General features: G+C 42.4%; 1 protein-coding gene across 1 annotated transcript in view; it reads left to right on the top strand.

The window, feature by feature from the left end:
• The window catches only part of LOC126095108 (pyruvate dehydrogenase protein X component, mitochondrial-like), a 122,027-nt gene that overhangs the window by 93,293 nt on the left and 8,773 nt on the right, over window positions 1–19,961 (top strand). The window contains exon 8 of the mRNA XM_049909817.1: window positions 10,338–10,438. Within this exon, the coding sequence (XP_049765774.1) occupies window positions 10,338–10,438 (101 nt within the window). The remainder of the gene's footprint in view (window positions 1–10,337; window positions 10,439–19,961) is intronic.

Genomic DNA, 19,961 nt, shown 5'->3' with positions numbered 1-19,961 from the left:
ACCAACTGACCTGCCTACACTGTGATGCATTCTATGTGGGAATGACCAGCAACAAACTGTCCATTCGCATGAATGGACACAGGCAGACAGTGTTTGTTGGTAATGAGGATCACCCTGTGGCTAAACATGCCTTGGTGCACGGCCAGCACATCTTGGCACAGTGTTACACCGTCCGGGTTATCTGGATACTTCCCACTAACACCAACCTGTCAGAACTCCGGAGATGGGAACTTGCCCTTCAGCATATCCTCTCTTCTCGCTATCCGCCAGGCCTCAATCTCCGCTAATTTCTAATTTCAATCTGCCGCCGCTCATACCTCACCTGTCTTTCAACATCATCTTTGCCTCTGTACTTCCGTCCCGACTGACATCTCTGCCCAAACTCTCTGCCAAACTCTTTGCCTTTACAAGTGTCTGCTTGTGTCTGTGTATGTGTGGATGGACATGTGTGTGTGTGCGAGTGTATACCTGTCCTTTTTTCCCCCTAAGGTAAGTCTTTCCGCTCCCGGGATTGGAATGACTCCTTACCCTCTCCCTTAAAACCCATATCCTTTTGTCTTTCCTTCTCCTTCCCTCTTTCCTGACGAGGCAACCGTTGGTTGCGAAAGCTTGGATTTTGTGTGTATGTTTGTGTTTGTTTGTGTGTCTGTCGACCTGCCAGCACTTTCATTTGGTAAGTCACATCATCTTTGTTTCCTTCTATTATAAACATATATATATATATATATATTTAAAAGATGATGAGACTTTCCCAACAAAAGCGCTGGCAGGTCGATAGACACACAAATAAACACAAACATACACACAAAACTCTAGCTTTCGCAACCAACGGTTGCCTCGTCAGGAAAGAGGGAAGGAGAAGGAAAGACAAAAGGATATGGGTTTTAAGGGAGAGGGTAAGGAGTCATTCCAATCCCGGGAGCGGAAAGACTTACCTTAGGGGGAAAAAAGGACAGGTATACACTCGCACACACACACATATCCATCCGCATATACACAGACACAAGCAGACATTTGTAAAGGCAAAGAGTTTGGGCAGAGATGTCAGTCGGGACGGAAATACAGAGGCAAAGATGATGTTGAAAGACAGGTGAGATATGAGCGGCGGCAGATTGAAATTAGAAATTAGCGGAGATTGAGGCCTGGCGGATAGCGAGAAGAGAGGATATGCTGAAGGGCAAGTTCCCATCTCCGGAGTTCAGACAGGTTGGTGTTAGTGGGAAGTATCCAGATAACCCGGACGGTGTAACACTGTGCCAAGATGTGCTGGCCGTGCACCAAGGCATGTTTAGCCACAGGGTGATCCTCATTACCAACAAACACTGTCTGCCTGTGTCCATTCATGCGAATGGACAGTTTGTTGCTGGTCATTCCCACATAGAACGCTTCACAGTGTAGGCAGGTCAGTTGGTAAATCACGTGGGTGCTTTCACACGTGGCTCTGCCTTTGATCGTGTACATCTTCCGGGTTACAGGACTGGAATAGGTGGTGGTGGGAGGGTGCATGGGACAGGTTTTACACCGGGGGCGGTTACAGGGGTAGGAGCCAGAGGGTAGGGAAGGTGGTTTGGGGATTTCATAGGGATGAACTAAGAGGTTACGAAGGTTAGGTGGACGGCGGAAAGACACTCTTGGTGGAGTGGGGAGGATTTCATGAAGGATGGATCTCATTTCAGGGCAGGATTTGAGGAAGTCGTATCCCTGCTGGAGAGCCACATTCAGAATCTGATCTAGTCCCGGAAAGTATCCTGTCACAAGTGGGGCACTTTTGGGGTTCTTCTGTGGAAGGTTCCGGGTTTGAGGAGATGAGGAAGTGGCTCTGGTTATTTGCTTCTGTACCAGGTCGGGAGGGTAGTTACGGGATGCAAAAGCTGTTCTCAGGTTGTTGGTGTAATGGTTCAAGGATTCCGGACTGGAGCAGATTCGTTTGCCACGAAGACCTAGGCTGTAGGGAAGGGACCGTTTGATGTGGAATGGGTGGCAGCTGTCATAATGGAGGTACTGTTGCTTGTTGGTGGGTTTGATGTGGACGGACGTGTGAAGCTGGCCATTGGACAGGTGGAGGTCAACGTCAAGGAAAGTGGCATGGGATTTAGAGTAGGACCAGGTGAATCTGATGGAACCAAAGGAGTTGAGGTTGGAGAGGAAATTCTGGAGTTCTTCTTCACTGTGAGTCCAGATCATGAAAATGTCATCAATAAATCTGTACCAAACTTTGGGTTGGCAGGCCTGGGTAACCAAGAAGGCTTCCTCTAAGCGACCCATGAATAGGTTGGCGTACGAGGGGGCCATCCTGGTACCCATGGCTGTTCCCTTTAATTGTTGGTATGTCTGGCCTTCAAAAGTGAAGAAGTTGTGGGTCAGGATGAAGCTGGCTAAGGTAATGAGGAAAGAGGTTTTAGGTAGGGCGGCAGGTGATCGGCGTGAAAGGAAGTGCTCCATCGCAGCGAGGCCCTGGACATGCGGAATATTTGTGTATAAGGAAGTGGCATCAATGGTTACAAGGATGGTTTCCGGGGGTAACAGACTGGGTAGGGATTCCAGGCGTTCGAGAAAGTGGTTGGTGTCTTTGATGAAGGATGGGAGATTGCATGTAATGGGTTGAAGGTGTTGATCTACGTAGGCAGAGATGCGTTCTGTGGGGGCTTGGTAACCAGCTACAATGGGACGGCCGGGATGATTGGGTTTGTGAATTTTGGGAAGAAGGTCTGGCCTTCAAAAGTGAAGAAGTTGTGGGTCAGGATGAAGCTGGCTAAGGTAATGAGGAAAGAGGTTTTAGGTATTTTCCCACGTGGAATGTTTCCCTCTATTATATATATATATATATATATATATATATATATATATATATATATATATATATATATAATAGAAGGAAACATATCACATGGGAAACAATATATCTAAAAACAAAGATGATTTGACTTACCAAACGAAAGTGCGGGCACGTCGATAGACACACAAACAAACACAAACATACACACAAAATCTAGCTTTCGCAACCAACGGTTCCTCGTCAGGAAAGAGGGAAGGAGAGGGAAAAACGAAAGGATTTGGGTTTTAAGGGAGAGGGTAAGGAGTCATTCCAATCCTCGGAGCGGAAAGACTTACCTTAGGGGAAAAAAGGACGGGTATACACTCGCACGCGCGCGCGCACACACACACACACACACACACACACACACACACACACACACACATCCATCCACACATATACAGGCACAAGCAGACATATACAGAGGCAAAGAGTTTGGGCAGAGATGTCAGTCGAGGCGGAAGTGCAGAGGCAAAGATGTTGTTGAATGACAGGTGAGGTATGAGTGGCGGCAACTTGAGAAATTAGCGGAGATTGAGGCCTGGTGGATAACGGGAAGAGAGGATATATTGAAGAGCAAGTTCCCATCTCCGGAGTTCGGATAGGTTGGTGTTAGTGGGAAGTATTCAGATAACCCAGACGGTGTAACACTGTGCCAAGATGTGCTGGCCGTGCACCAAGGCATGTTTAGCCACAGGGTGATCCTCATTACCAACAAACACTGTCTGCCTGTGTCCATTCATGCGAATGGACAGTTTGTTGCTGGTCTTTCCCACATAGAATGCGTCACAGTGTAGGCAGGTCAGTTGGTAGATCATGTGGGTGCTTTCACACGTGGCTCTGCCTTTGATCGTGTACACCTTCCGGGTTACAGGACTGGAGTAGGTGATGGTGAAGAGCAAGTTCCCATCTCCGGAGTTCGGATAGGTTGGTGTTAGTGGGAAGTATCCAGATAACCCAGACGGTGTTCCACATTCTATGTGGGAATGACCAGCAACAAACTGTCCATTCGCATGAATGGACACAGGCAGACAGTGTTTGTTGGTAATGAGGATCACCCTGTGGCTAAACATGCCTTGGTGCACGGCCAGCACATCTTGGCACAGTGTTACACCATCTGGGTTATCTGGATACTTCCCACTAACACCAACCTATCTGAACTCCTTAGATGGGAACTTGCTCTTCAATATATCGTCTCTTCCCGTTATCCACCAGGCCTCAATCTCCGCTAATTTCAAGTTGCCACCACTCATACCTCACCTGTCATTCAACAACATCTTTGCCTCTGCACTTTCGCCTCGACTGACATCTCTGCCCAAACTCTTTGCCTCTGTATATGTCTGCTTGTGCCTGTATATGTGTGTGTGCAAGTGTATACCCATCCTTTTTTTCCCCCTAAGGTAAGTCTTTCTGCTCCCGGGATTGGAAGACTCCTTACCCTCTCCCTTAAAACGCAAATCCTTTCGTTTTTCCCTCTCCTTCCCTCTTTCCTGACGAGGCAACCGTTGGTTGCGAAAGCTAGAATTTTGTGTGTATGTTTGTGTTTGTTTGTGTGTCTATCAACGTGCCAGCGCTTTCGTTTGGTAAGTCAAATCATCTTTGTTTTTAGATATATTTTTTCCCACGTGGAATGTTTCCTTCTATTATATTCATGTCATTAATTTGAACCCAACAATTACGTTTGTTATTATCACTGTTGCAATTCGAAATCTTTTCTGTGGTCTTATTTTCTCTTTTTGTTTTTGCCAGTAGTTTCACTTTGTATTCACCGTCTCCTTTTTACCGTAATCTACTATACAATTTTATCCTGCCTATATATACTCAACAATACGTCATCCACTTCCAAACCATAACCAAAAATTTTTTTTCCGCTTTCAACACTACCGCCGCTATAAAATCCACCGTTTCTAGTCCACAAACAGTTCCTTTCACCTATTAAACAACCATTTCGTCTAGTTCTGATAACTTTCGCTTTATTTCCATTTCGGTTTTTCGCACATCACTGATAATATTTAGCCGCTTCCCACGGGTTTTAACGTCATTATGTCTTTGCCAGACAATTGTCAGCCTCATTTTCATAATCTGCCACCACAAAACCACTCCTTTTATACATTTACACGCAGTTTGTTCGAAATTTTCCCGAATTTCACCATCCTTTAACATGTTTTGGCAGCAACACAGTTACCTAACCTTTGTACCCATCATTGTTCCCCAACCTAAGTTCAGCACAGGATCAACATAGCTCACCTCAAACCAACACTTTTTCGCCTTTTTTCACAACAGATCTCCAGTTACTTTCTCCAATTATTTTCACTTTCATTTCAACCTCATGTTACACTTTCCAACTTCTAATACCATGTCACCCTCACAACACCCCCACAATGACCCCATTAAGTTTTATTTACATTCCCTCCGCAAACATGCTTTCACCCTACCCAGATTACGCTCGCATATTTTATTTTCTCAGGCTTGTCTGACATTTGGCATTACCCCAAAAGGCCTCACACTTAAAGTTCCCATCTCTGGCTGCAACCCTTCTTTCCATCAGTCCCTATACCAGTTCCAAACTGAACAATCCATTGCCCTCACCCACCTAATCATTCACCTACACATCAACTCAGCCAATGAACACACCCGTCAACTCCTATCCTTAATAAAAGTCCTCAATCTTTCCTCTCCCACATCCACACCGGCTGTTCAGAGCATCCTCCTACAGGCTAACCACAAATTAGAACAGCATGCCACCCTTCACCTCAAAAAACTATCCAATCTCCTGGTTTCCCACCTCCGGAAAGGCAACTCACTCATCCTTCACAACCTTTCCAGCAAACCTCAACCTCCTCTCATTGCACACAAACCCAGTCTCTCCCATCTACTCAATCTCCCACTTCCAGCTCCACTCCCTCCAAAACCTCAAAATTCCAATCAACACAATCTGGTACCACAACACCCTAATTCAGTAGTTAACCTTTCCTCCAAACCTCTCTCCCAATCCGAAACCTCTGTCCTATCCAAAGGCCTCACCTTCAGCCCCACTCCCAGATTCAACCAAACAGCCCTCGTCAAAGATTTACTGTCCTACACTCGTACTCTCTGCTGGAAGTATCACTTTGCCACGAAGAAAAATGATCCTAATCCTACCCCTAATGATCGAACTCCCCAAGACACTATCCAAATTGAACCTTGCCTGGAACAGTTCCGTCCTCCGTCACAGCAGAACCCACCTCCTCTTCCTCAAAATCACCCTCTCCAAACCTTCCAGGAATTTCTGACTTCCAGCCTTGCCTCTCAGTCCTTCTTAAAAAACCTTAATCCTACTCCCAACATCACCACTGCTGAAGCCCTGGCTATCCGTGATCTGAAGGCTGACCGGTCCATCGTCATTCTTCCGGCGGACAAGGGTTCCACGACCGCGGTACTTGATCGTTGGGAGTATGTGGCTGAGGGACTGCGTTAGCTTTCAGACAACACCACATACAAAGTTTGCCAAGGTAATCCCATTCCTGATGTCCAGGCAGAGCTTCAAGGAATCCTCAGAACCTTAGGCCCCCCTACAAAACCTTTAACCTGACTCCATCAACCTCCTGACCCCACCGACACCCCGCACCCCTACCTTCTACCTTCTTCCTAAAATTCACAAACCCAATCATCCCGGCCGCCCCATTGTAGCTGGTTACCAAGCCCCCACAGAATGTATCTCTGCCTACGTAGATCAACACCTTCAACCCATTACATGCAGTCTCCCATCCTTCATCAAAGACACCAACCACTTTCTCGAACACCTGGAATCCTTACCCAATCCGTTACCCCCAGAAACCATCCTTGTAACCATTGATGCCACTTCCTTATACACAAATATCCCGCACGTCCAGGGCCTTGCTGCAATGGAGCACTTCCTTTCACGCCGATCACCTGCCACCCTACCTAAAACCTCTTTCCCCATTACCTTAGCCAGCTTCATCCTGACCCACAACTTCTTCACTTTTGAAGACCAGACATACCAACAATTAAAGGGAACAGCCATGGGTACTAGGATGGCCCCTTCGTACGCCAGCCTATTCACGGGTCGCTTAGAGGAAGCCTTCTTGGTTACCCAGGCCTGCCAACCCAAAGTTTGGTACAGATTTATTGATGACATCTTCATGATCTGGACTCACAGTGAAGAAGAACTCCAGAATTTCCTCTCCGACCTCAACTCCTTTGATTCCATCAGATTCACCTGGTCCTACTCCAAATCCCATGCCACTTTCCTTGATGTTGACCTCCACCTGTCCAATGGCCAGCTTCACACGTCCGTCCACATCCAACCCACCAACAAGCAACAGTACCTCCATTATGACAGCTGCCACCCATTCCACATCAAACGGTCCCTTTCCTACAGCCTAGATCTTTGTGGCAAACGAATCTGCTCCAGTCCGGAATCCCTGAACCATTACACCAACAACCTGACAACAACTTTCGCATTCCGCAACTACCCTCCAGACCTGGTACAAAAGCAAATAACCAGAGCCACTTCCTCATCCTCTCAAACCCAGAAGCTCCCACAGAAGAACCACAAAAGTGCCCCACTTGTGACAGGATACTTTCCGGGACTGGATCAGACTTTGAATGTGGCTCTCCAGCAGGGATACGACTTCCTCAAATCCTGCCCTGAAATGAGATCCATCCTTCATGAAATCCTCCCCACTCCACCAAGAGTGTCTTTCCGCCGTCCACCTAACCTTCATAACCTCTTAGTTAATCCCTATGAAATCTCCAGACCACCTTCCCTACCCTCTGGCTCCTACCCTTGTAACTGCCCCCGGTGTAAAACCTGTCCCATGCACCCTCCCACCACCACCTACTCCAGTCCTGTAACCCGGAAGGTGTACACGCTCAAAGGCAGAGCCACGTGTGAAAGCACCCACGTGATCTACCAACTGACCTGCCTACACTGTGACGCATTCTATGTGGGAATGACCAGCAACAAACTGTCCATTCACATGAATGGACACAGGCAGACAGTGTTTGTTGGTAATGAGGATCACCCTGTGGCTAAACATGCCTTGGTGCACGGCCAGCACATCTTGGCACAGTGTTACACCGTCCGGGTTATCTGGATACTTCCCACTAACACCAGCCTATCCGAACTCCGGAGATGGGAACTTGCTCTTCAATATATCCTCTCTTCCCGTTATCCACCAGGCCTCAATCTCCGCTAATTTCAAGTTGCCGCCACTCATACCTCACCTGTCATTCAACAACATCTTTGCCTCTGCACTTCCGCCTCGACTGACATCTCTGCCCAAACAAAGATGATGTGACTTACCAAACGAAAGTGCTGGCAGGTCGATAGACACACAAAATTCAAGCTTTCGCAACCAACGGTTGCTTCATCAGGAAAGGGGGAAGGAGAGGGCAAGACGAAAGGATGTGGGTTTTAAGGGGCTCCGGAACGCCCTATACTTGCAATGTTAAAATAACGCTTATAAATTACATCTTTCCTCACAAAGTATTTGAGGTAGGAAGTTGAACTTTTTACAGATTATTTATTGGAATATGGGCTACAACTTAACACAGGGATTATTTTACAAAATTTTAGTTCAGTTATTAAAGATGATTTTTTTTTCAATTGTAATGAAAATTCACAACATTTTTTTGCAATTTTTTATTTATATATCCAAAAATATACAGTTTTTTGGAAAAAAAGCCTGTGTTAAATTATGCAGAAGGTACTGTGTAACATTTACTGAAAGTTTGAAACAAATATGTTTGGAAGATCCTTAGAAAACATGTTATTAGTATGAGAAAATAAAAGTTTTGGGAATCGAGCGACAAAGATTGGATTAACTTTTTAGTGCATTCCAGGTCCATAGGATGGATTATCTTCATCCTCTGCTAACTCCTCCTCCAGCTTCCTCTTGTTCCTCCTCCTGTTTACTCTTGCTAGTATTTCTAGACTCTTTACAGCCCTGTCTGCAGCCCGAAGGTGTTCCTTGTCTGAAGCAAGCATCGCTCGTACCATGTTAGAACCTATCTTCATTCCCATATTTCTAAATACCTTGCACCTTACAATGTTGCCGTCATTGAAAGTCGCAACAGCATCATACACACCAAAGTGAAGTGTTTCTATTCCAACAAATACAGTCTTGGGGATTCTCGACCATATAACACTATTTACATTTTCATTGGGGTTTTGAGTTTTTCCGTGAATACACTTTTTCAACAGTTCAGGTGCTGCTAAGTCTCTGAACATACTTTATCTCACATCACTAAAATGTACCTGATGAACACGGACGTTAATAATAACACCATTTGACAGCAGTTTAACAGCGCCACAGTGGGTCACGCCCATGTAGAAAACATTTCAAAAAAAATTTAAAAATAGTTGTAGTCTTCGGAATTGAATAAATTATATATCTATTAAAAGGTAATAGTCTGCAGATTCAGAAAACGCAAAAAAGTAAAAATTGAACTTTTCATGATTTTGAGCCTTTCCGGAGCCCCTTAAGGGAGAGGGTAAGGAGTCATTCCAATCCCGGGAGCGGAAAGACTTACCTTAGGGGGAAAAAACAACAGGTATACACTCACACACACACCCATATCCAACCGCACATACACAGGTCCATTTATTTTTGTCCCACTTTGACAGCTTACATTACTTCATGTGACCCATTTAGCGACTGGTTAGTGAATTTTTCATGCCTGGTAGCATCATTCTGTTGTGTTTATAAGCATCAATAGATGCAACTGTCTTTTGAGAGAAGTTGACCTTTTTGTTTTAAACTTATAGTGTATAACATTACTCAAACAAGTTTGGTAATTTGTGAATGATGATAAAAGCTTAGCTATATTCTATTTTGAACTGTGACAAGCTACTAGTAATTGCAGGCTAAATTTAAATGTTACACGTTTCTAGTTATCTGTGCACAATTCTGTATTGAGATAAAATTAAATTGTAGCATTTGATGGATGTGTTCCTCATTAAACAAACTAATGATGTTTCCACATTCTAGTTAACATCTGCCCCACATGAAACATGTTTGCATTTTAGAAATGTGATAAAAAAATACCTGTAGATACAGAATTCTCTTCCTCCGAAACATTAAGTAAGTTGCAACAATCGTAGAAAATACTAAGGGAAGTTTCATCAGAGATTGTTATTTGCGTTTTGCTTCATATCTCAAAGAAGATTTTTAATGTAGTCATTGTGTCTCATTGTAAGAACCTAAAGCTGTCGCCCTCCTCCTCCTTCTCCTCCTCCTCCTCTTTGGTACAAAAGTGTGCTATTCCGGCTACAACAAAGCAGTACCATGACGGGGTGATTCTTTTCTGTCATTTATGTTTTGGAATAATTAGTTTCTTTTAGAAATATCATTTTTGTAATGTGTTTCAGTGTTTTTTGTTGCTTTCAACTCTGATTTGACAATTTAAAAAAAGTAAATTATATATTTATTAAAAATTAGATTTTATGAGCTGTTTTAAGCAATTACATTTAATACAAAATCTTTTGACTGTATTATAACATCCATTATATTCATAGGGTATCGAATTTGGGCATGTTTGGCATTGGAGAGTTCAGTGCTATCATCAATCCCCCACAGTGTGCCATTCTTGCAGTCGGAGGTGGGAAACAAGTAATAAGTAAGTAATTGTGCAGATAAAATTGTAGTGAATAAAAATTTAAGTGCATAGGTGGATAGATAAATGGATATTATTTTAGTTCCATAGGTTCATGGTGGAGAAACCCGCATGGAAGTAGAACATGTCATACAAACAAAAATACAGATTACATATTCGTAAAAGAAGTGACATGCAAATGTTCCTTCCACAGATCCTACATGAAATTACCTTCAGTTATTTAGAATAATTAAAAAAATCTGAATATTACATTCATTTAAAAATTAACAACAAACTTTGCCTCCAACACTATATGCAAGAATAAAACTCATCCATCCCTGTTTTAAAGTACAATAGAGGATTGTGGTATTGGCCTAACATTATGTTATTATTCTTGTAATGCAAGTAAAAAGCTTTCATAGTGTCTGCAGCTCTGGAAAGTTTGTAAACAGTTGCATAGAAAAAACTGTGTTACAGATTGTGCACTTTATCCTAAGTTGGTACATAGTAAAATGGAAGGAAGTCAAATTTTAACTTATTAGCAAAACTTAGATCATTTCAATAAAAGAAATTAATGCCTGATGATGCTATGTTATAGTAATGACTGTAAACATTCCTAGATCACTTAAAAAGAAATGTGAAACAATGTAATAAAAATCCTCAAAAGGTCTAGAAGGAATTATTTGCAACACATCATTAGAGATGGATCACTCAGTATTTTAATTGGAGAATGGTGGGCGAAGGAATTGGTTGGGGCAGTCTTTTAGAGGAAACATCAGTACCGTTTTCTCACATTTGCATTTAACATTTCTCCTCTATATAGTACTACATAATACGCATAAAGCAGTCTCTATAGATTCATTGACCGTGAACACATTGGACTTCATAGTTATGAATCAATCTTTTGTGTGTGTACAGATATGCACAAAATCTCTTTGAGTACATGGTGTACAGAAATGCATCGAAATGCACACACACAGCCCCTTACTTTCAAAGAACATGAAAGATAACAGTGATCGAATCCTGTACTTCAACAGGAAGCATGAGAAAAAATGAGATGAGATGATCGTATGCCATTGTTGGCTGGGAGACCCCAATTTATTCAACACAACTTCAGCGGCTTGTGTATCGATGACGATGAAATGATGATGAGGATAATGCAACAGCCATTCCCAGAGCGGATAAAATCTCCGAATCAGCCAGGAGCTGAAGGCAGGCTCCAAGCATGGCAGTGAGCCATGTTGACTGCTCACCCACTGAAGAGGAAAAGCATGAGTAAACCAAAGCACAACTCTCATACTTCAGAGAAATTGAGAATAGCCAAGATGCCATAAGCAAGTGAATGGTCCAAAACAATAATGAAGAGAGATATCCAAAAACAATAGGAAAGCAATACAGCATAAATTTGGCAAAACAAACAGCTTACTAGATTGAAGCAAAGTGCTTCAAACTGTTCTGAAATAGCACACGCTTTGGCATACAGCGATTTTCATGGACACGGTGGAAACGACTATTTCCACAAGTTGACTCTGTCGTAATTGCTCTTATGGGCAACATGTTCATTTCTTGTGGGAGATATGAAAAGACAAAACACAGTGACACACAATAATATTCTCTGACACAGATCTGTACTATTTTGCATTTTTTCTTCTTGCAAGTTGTTTAATGTATTCCAGAAGGTACATGGTTTCTTGAAAGACTAATTTTATCTTTGTGAACTAAAGTTCAGTTTCAAACACTATATATAATTTTTTTTCAGTAATAAACTTACATTCTCTCTCTCTCTCTCTCTCTCTCTCTCTCTCTCTCTCTCTCTCTCTCTCTCTCTCTCTGGGAGATAGAAGGGAAAGCCTAAAGAAGAAAGGATTACCGAAAGCATAAAATAACAAAACTAAATATGAGAAGTAAGTTGAAACAAGACGACACTGAGGCAGGAAAAAGGCAATACAAGTGTGTTGAATGAAATAAACCTGGAATTTTTTGAAGGAGCATTGCAAAGAGGTGAATGAAATGATGAAAGTAAGGAAACTGGAATGTGCCTATAAATCAATTAAACAGTTATTTGGAAATAGATGAGTAAAATGCATGGAGTCCAAAATTAACATGGAATGATAATGAGCAGAAAGGTGGAAACATTACCTCAGAAAGCTGTATGAAGGAAATAATGAAGATCTGGAACTGGATAACACCAAGGAAGCAGATGCGGAAGACAAGGGAGACTTTTATCTTATCTGACGACTTCCAACATTGCGGTCAGACAGTTAAAACCAGAGAAAGCCACAGAAGTTGTTATACCAGAAAACTCAACGCTGCTGGAGAAGACCCACATCATTGGTCCCTGTTTTGTCAATGGGAATTTAAATACACGCAAGTATCTTGAGTTCCTAAGATATGCTGCTGCTGCTGCTGCTGCAGCAGCAGCCGTAATTCGAAGACATCTCACTGTACCTAAGGCAGTCAGTGCGGTATCAACATGACGGAAGTCCCTTCTACCCTGCACATATAATGACAGACCCTGTTAAGAGAACATTTAGAGAGCAATGCTTGTTTAGGAAACACAAAGTGATCTGCACACTCACCATACTTAACACTTTGTTCTTATAAATTAAAACAAGAGGTCTGTTATGAAACACCTGTGACTCTCAAAGGCACGAAATTTCTTAGAACACAGGCCTGTGCTTGTTTTACCTCCAGATGAAATTCAACGTGCAGTATTATTTTTCCAGAATCAGTTTATTGCATGTAGCAGTCATCAAGGTCAATGTTTTGAGCACTTGATATGACAGCCATGGGAATGAACACTTGAACTGTACCTGAGTTACACACTTGAACTTTACGTGAGTTACAAACTTGCCTACATTTTATATAATAGGGCAGACATTTGTGGAACCTCTTTCGTGACAGTGGGACAGTTATTTGTGGTGCTGTTACTTTCATACTGTTTGACCAAGTCCCATACAAGTTATGCCACTGAAGTTCTCATACAAGCTTCTTTCAAATGCTTCAGAAAAAGCATATTGTTCCATTAGAGAGAGAGAGAGAGAGAGAGAGAGAGAGAGAGAGAGAGAGAGAGAGAGAAAACAAAGTCAGTGCTGTAATTCAGTGACTATAAACAATAAAAATTACTTGAGAATGTCAGAAAACTTGTCAAAAACTGCACCTTCATTTATTTAACGTTCTGTATATATTTGGGGTTGCCTGTCTTAGGTGCCTCACACTGTATACATGAAAATACCTCTTTGTTGCAGAGGTATTTGCGACCACTGCCTCATATTTCCTCCTTCTCTTCTCCTGAAAATATGAAATATAGCTTTTTCACCAATTAATTACTTCTCGTATGTGTCAGCAGAGTAACTGACGGCTGTCTTCCATTTTACTAATATTCCAGTTCCCAATACTCCCATGACTTTGATATCTTCATGAAAGTGCTCATCTTGTTCCTCACTGACATAACCCAAATATTTAGAGGAGAAAAAAATCAAGGTCATTGCTCAAAAATTAAACCGTGAATATTTTTCCAGCATGTTGGCTACTACAGGAATGTAATGTGTTTTTTTCTGTTGCTTAACAATTTAGTAATAAATAATCTTCTTGAATGACACACAAGCCTCCCTCTCTAAGTTGAGGCGACATATATGACTCTTGAGTAGGACAAACACACCTTCATTCAGTTTCGCCTCTGCTGGCTGAGGAGCCTTCTCATAGAGGTATTTGAAACATTCATCATCTTTGGCTAAAAAATTTTTAGACTTACTTCAGTAGGTCCAACTTGCCTAGAATACTGTAACTGTATTACACGAAAAAATGTACACACATGAGAGACAAGGTACATACAACAGACCACCCACAATTGGCTGGCCGAGCCTCGCACTCCAGCCTATATAGCCATTAGTTCGAACAGGGGATGCAGCTGCTGTCGTACTAGCAGGGCAGGTGGCCCCTAGCGGCTGAATCAAGCACAAACTTCACACACAATGTATGAAGAGGCCCACACACAAATTTGGTAGTTACAGCACTCCTCTTCCTTTGTGAAGAAGTGAGTACTGTCCTCATGTCCATTTCTTTTGTCATATATGCTGGTTATTGAGTCATGCCACTAGTGGATAGGATTGGAAGTGGAACGAGTGCAGACAGGTGTGGTGCCCCCCCCCCCCCTTCCCCCCTCCAGGCCCACTCTAGTGGGAGACCATATCGGAGGACAGGCAACACTGATGTAGCTTCATGTTTAGTCCAACACCAGTGAAGGAGGCCACTGTGAAGGCGGCCGAACAGGTGACGCCAGCAGTGGCGTGGGCATTGGCTGTGACAGTGTGGAGTTGGGGTTCTGCCTAGCTCCTGACAGCTGAAGGGGGCACCCTCAGCAGAGGAGATAACTGTGAAGGCATTTGCAGCAGCAGCAGAGAAGGTGAGGGCACTGGCCGTGATGTAGGAGACGGCCGGATGCGAGGAAGGTGGAGGCACTCTCGGGGTGCAGCTGCCCATGCAAGGTTATAGCTGGTCGAAGTGTTGCAACGCTCTCCTCTCATCAGAGCGGACGACATAGATACATCAGCCATGATGACTCCTGGTGACCACCGGCACCCATTTTGGTCAGCAGCCATAATTTATTAAAAAATTAGAAGCATGGACTAGAGGTTTGTCCAGCCAGCCGTTTTGCGTTATAGAAACAACTTAACTTAAAACAGGAAGCAAAATTTTAGTGCCAGTAATAGGAAAACCATCAACAATATTTTGAGTTTCCACATTTAAATAAATAAATAAATAAATAAAAAGCAATTCCTCTTTATCAAACTCTGGATCGAGACCAGTTGGCAAAAAGCGACAAGGTTTTCATGTTACACTGTAGGTCGAAAATGTACCTCATGATTATATCCTGACAGAAAAAGAGCCCAATGCTGTCAGCAGTGTGCAGCTTTGTCTGGCAAGGACATTGAAGGGTTACAAAGAGACACCAGTGATTTGTGATCAGGTGAAACTTAGCCCGTATAGAAAAACGAAATTTTTAGAGCATACACTATTGCTAAAGCTTCTTTCTCCAGCCGCGAATAATGCTGTTTGACTGAATTTAAGGTTTTAGAGGCATATGCAGTAGGGCGTTCTGGTCCATATGCCTACCTAAGAACAAGGACAGTGCCAAGGCTGAACTGAGACATGTTGTGGCTAACACAAGGTGCTGGCCTGACTGAAAAGTAATCAAACAAGGGACCGACTGTAGCTTAGATTTCAACAATTTGACTGCCCGGTCACAAGCCAGGGACCATTGGAAAGTAATATTGTTATGTAATAATAGATGGAGTGGTTCTGTCACAGTAGCAGTGTCCAGTATGAATTTGTGGTAGTATGCAATTTTGTCTAAAAATGCCGATAATTGCTTGATGAATGTGGGGTGTGACAACACTGGCAATTGTTCCAATATTCTGTTGCAGTGGTTTAGTGCTAGCATGGGACACTTCAAGACCCAAGTAAATAATAAATGGTTGAAAAAACTGTGTCTTGTCGAAATGCACTTTAACCCTGCAGACTCTAAAACAAAAAATGAGCACAATGGTTCTGCACATATTCCTCTGCAGAGCCACCAGACACTGCTATGTTGTCTGAATAGCTGATGCAGCTTGGAACTGATGCAATAAGTTACTGTAAAAAGACTGAAAAATAGCTGGTGGACTAGCCACACCAAAAGGCAAACACTGGTATTGATAAAGCCTAAATGGTGTTTTGGTAACTAGAAGGCATTGAGTTTCCTCGTCTAGTGGTAGCTGTAAATATGCATCTTTTAAGTCAATCTTTGAAAAATAATGTCCCCCCCCTCCCCAAATAATTTTGCTAACAACTCGTCAGGGAGCAATAAAAGACAGGTACCAAGGATTGACAGTGCATTAATTGATTTTTTAAAATCACCATAGAGGTGTAACTCACCTGTAGGTTTTCATACTATTACCAGTGATGGCGACCATTATCGAGAACAAAAAGGTCGAAAAACATCAGGGGAGAGAAGACGATCTAATTCCGCTTTTATGTGATCCTGTAAAGTTACTGGTACTGGGTGGGACTGGATGAAAGGGGGGCAGGCAGACTTTCATTGTAATATGAGCCAAAATTGTGATGCACAACGCAGTACTGGAGAAAATGAAGAGGAAAATGTGGCACAGAGTGCATATAATTGTTGATATGGAACGTGATCAGAAACGAAATGCTTTTTTTCATCGATGGAGAATCTAAAAAGTTAAGTGTCCAAATCAAACTGATTTTCAGTGTAAGCATTGTCCACAACTACGAATGTTAATGGACTAACCACAGTTTTGTAAGTCACAGGTGCAGAAAACTATCCAAGAATAGGAATCTTTTGTTTGTTATAACTCGACAGCATCCGTGACACTGTATCCAGAGGGAGAGAACCCAAATCTGTAAGTTTGAGAATTCACCAATGTTGCTGCTGCATCCATGTCCACCTGCATTCTCAGTGGGTTTTTAAAGACACATACTTCAATGTTGAACTTGCTTGTAGATACCGTCACTGCTGATACGCTGTTGACATCCATGTTCGTTTCGTCCTCACTAAGGTTCAGAAGAGTGTTCACACAAAAGTAGTAGTCCCTTTTTATGGCACCTACTACATGTTGCCCAGCACTTGGGACATGTGGTTTGTTCATGTTGATTGAAACAGTGCAAGCATTAAGGCAGTGAAGCACAAGGCTGTTGCTGTTGTGATGCGGACTGTTGTTGCGAAAAATGATTACCTATACAATGCCGACATCTGTTGGAATTTTGCAGTAGCTTCTCTGTTCCCTTGTGGACTGAATGAAGGCTAGGAGGGGTGAGAGAAACTGAATTTTGTAACTTTGGACCAGGCTTACATCTGCCTACATGCAGCCCATGAAACTTCAAATGACAGAGCTATATTGAATACTAGAAAGCGTAGGATTTTCACGCTGTAGAGCTCGCTCTCAAACTTCTCTGACAGGAGCAAGATGCATGACTGCACCTTGAACCATTTGATGTGTATAAGATTCCTGATGAACATTTGCCACAAAATTGTTGTTGTTGCGGCCTTCAGTCTAGAGACTGGTTTGGTGCAGCTCTCCATACTACTCTATCCTGTGCAAGCTTCTTCGTCTCCCAGTACCTACTGCAACCTACATCGTTCTGAATCTGTTTAGTGTATTCATCTCTTGGTCTCCCTCTATGATTTTCCCCCTCCACACTGCCCTCCAATACTAAATTGGTGATCCCTTGATGCCTCAGAATACGTCCTACCAAGCGATCCCTTCTTCTAGTCAAGTTGTGCCACAAATTTCTCTTCTCCCCAATTCTATTCAATACCTCCTCATTAGTTATGTGATCTACCCATCTAACCTTCAGCATTCTTCTGTAGAACCACATTTCGAAAGCTTCTATTCTCTTTTTGTCTAAACTATTTATCTTCCATGGTTCACTTCCGTACATGGCTACACTCCATACAAATACTTTCAGAAACGACTTCCTCGATGTTAACAAATTTCTCTTCTTCAGAAACTCTTTCCTTGCCATTGCCAGTCTACATTTTATATTCTCTCTACTTCGACCATCATCAGTTATTTTGCTCCCCAAATAGCAAAACTCCTTTACTACTTTAAGTGTCTCATTTCCTAATCTAATTCCCTCAGCATCACCCGACTTAATTCGACTACATTCCATTAACCTTGTTTTGCTTTTTTGATGTTCATCTTATATCCTCCTTTCAAGACATTGTCCACTCTGTTCAGCTGCTCTTTCAGGTCCTTTGCTGATAGAATTACAATGTCATCGGCAAACCTCAAAGTTTTAATTTCTTCTCCATGGATTTTAATTCCTACTCCGAATTTTTCTTTTGTTTCCTTTACTGCTTGCTGAATATACAGATTGAATAACATCGGGGAGAGGCTACAACCCTGTTTCACTCCCTTCCCAACCACTGCTTCCCTTTCATGCCCCTCGACTCTTATAACTGCCAAAATTATGTTGATTATTAAGTCCATGTAGTTCTGCTGCCCATGCCCTGTATAACTGTTTTGGCTGCTTTTGGCACTGATAAAAACTCCACTCAAGCATCTATAATGTGAGTACATTTACAGTTATAGGCAGGCAGTAACTCTCACATCTGATCAAAAGAAAGACTTGAAGGTTCTTCTAAGGCAGCAAGCTGACACAACAACTGATACACAAGGCGAGATCCACGAGAATAAAAAGACCCTTGCACAAGTTTGTGTGTTATCCCAAATGCCTGGAAATGTTGTCACAGGTGTTTTTCGTTAAGTGTCCCAGTCTTCTGCTGCATGCAAATGCGGAGAATCTCAAGGTGATGCACACCGCTTGGTCTGCCCGAAGTTGCCTGAAATCTGCACACTTGATGACCTGGTCGCAGCAAATGTTGCAGCAATCAAGTCTGCCAATTTCTGGGTCTCGAAACAAGTTTGACTTGTATAAAATCGTGTGTATATATTGTAGATATGTTTGAGTTTGTAAATAATTTTATTGTACTGTGCTGGATACAAAAATAATAACAATAATTCTGCTGCGTTGTCCAGATGTGCCTGAAATAAAATAAGTATTGGTTTTATGGGAGCTAAGAGTAGCCATTGAAATGTATTATCCGTAACTGACTTTGTATCTACGAATTTATACTGTAAAAAAGAATAAGAATTACTGCAAAAATGAATAAGAATAATCAATAACTGAAATCAGTGCATCAGACGTTGTTTTCATATGGGATGTCACGCTGTGACCTACATGGATACTTCTGCCGGTAATTCCTGGGGATGCTACGATTGCCACTTCTGCTGCACATTATTGGGAAAAGAGCAGAAAACAGGGAAGTCTAGAGCCATTTGGTAGTTGCATGGAAATAGTTAGCTCATTTGGAAGGTGCAGTTGTGTTAAGGCGGGATAAGATGTATGACAAATCAATGAAAAACACTAAGATATTCTGGAAGCCTGGTGCTTCCAAGGCTACAAACGAATACAATCTGGCTGCCTGATGAGTTGAGAAGCGACCTGACAAATATAGGGCATAAAGCGTATGCTAAGGACACAGAAGAAAGGACTGCTAAGTTGTAATCCCAGGAGAAGGAAATGTCAATTACCAAGTAACTAGCAAAATTGTCTCCATGTCAAATGTGATTTAGACTCTTTGGGAAAAGAGCTTGGTATAGATGATTATATAATTGTAGTTGGAGTTGTAGGCAACAGTTTGGGACAGGAACTTTGTTACATAATTCAGAGTGACATCAGGTAGGTCAGTGAGAATGCTACCCACATTACTGTGAAGATCATATCATTCTTTGAGTGGTACAGCTAACCTCTGGTCAATCTTTGTGCACATTGTGTTACAGCAGGTCTCGGATAGTCACTTGAGAAGGTCACTTGAGAAGGTCACTTGGAAGTTTGTGTGATCAATGCGTCACCTTCACAAGGCAGCACAATATGCATCTTATTGCTTTTGCTAACGTCTAATAACTAACATTACACAGTGTGGCAAAAACAGATGGAGCTCCGAAACATTGCAGATTGGTCAAATATGTAGATAAAAAGA

This window comes from Schistocerca cancellata, chromosome 8 (genome assembly GCF_023864275.1).
Source record: "Schistocerca cancellata isolate TAMUIC-IGC-003103 chromosome 8, iqSchCanc2.1, whole genome shotgun sequence".
NCBI lineage: Eukaryota > Metazoa > Arthropoda > Insecta > Orthoptera > Acrididae > Schistocerca > Schistocerca cancellata.
The sequence above is the reverse complement of the archived record's forward strand: the minus strand, read 5'-3'. Positions and strand labels throughout refer to the sequence as shown.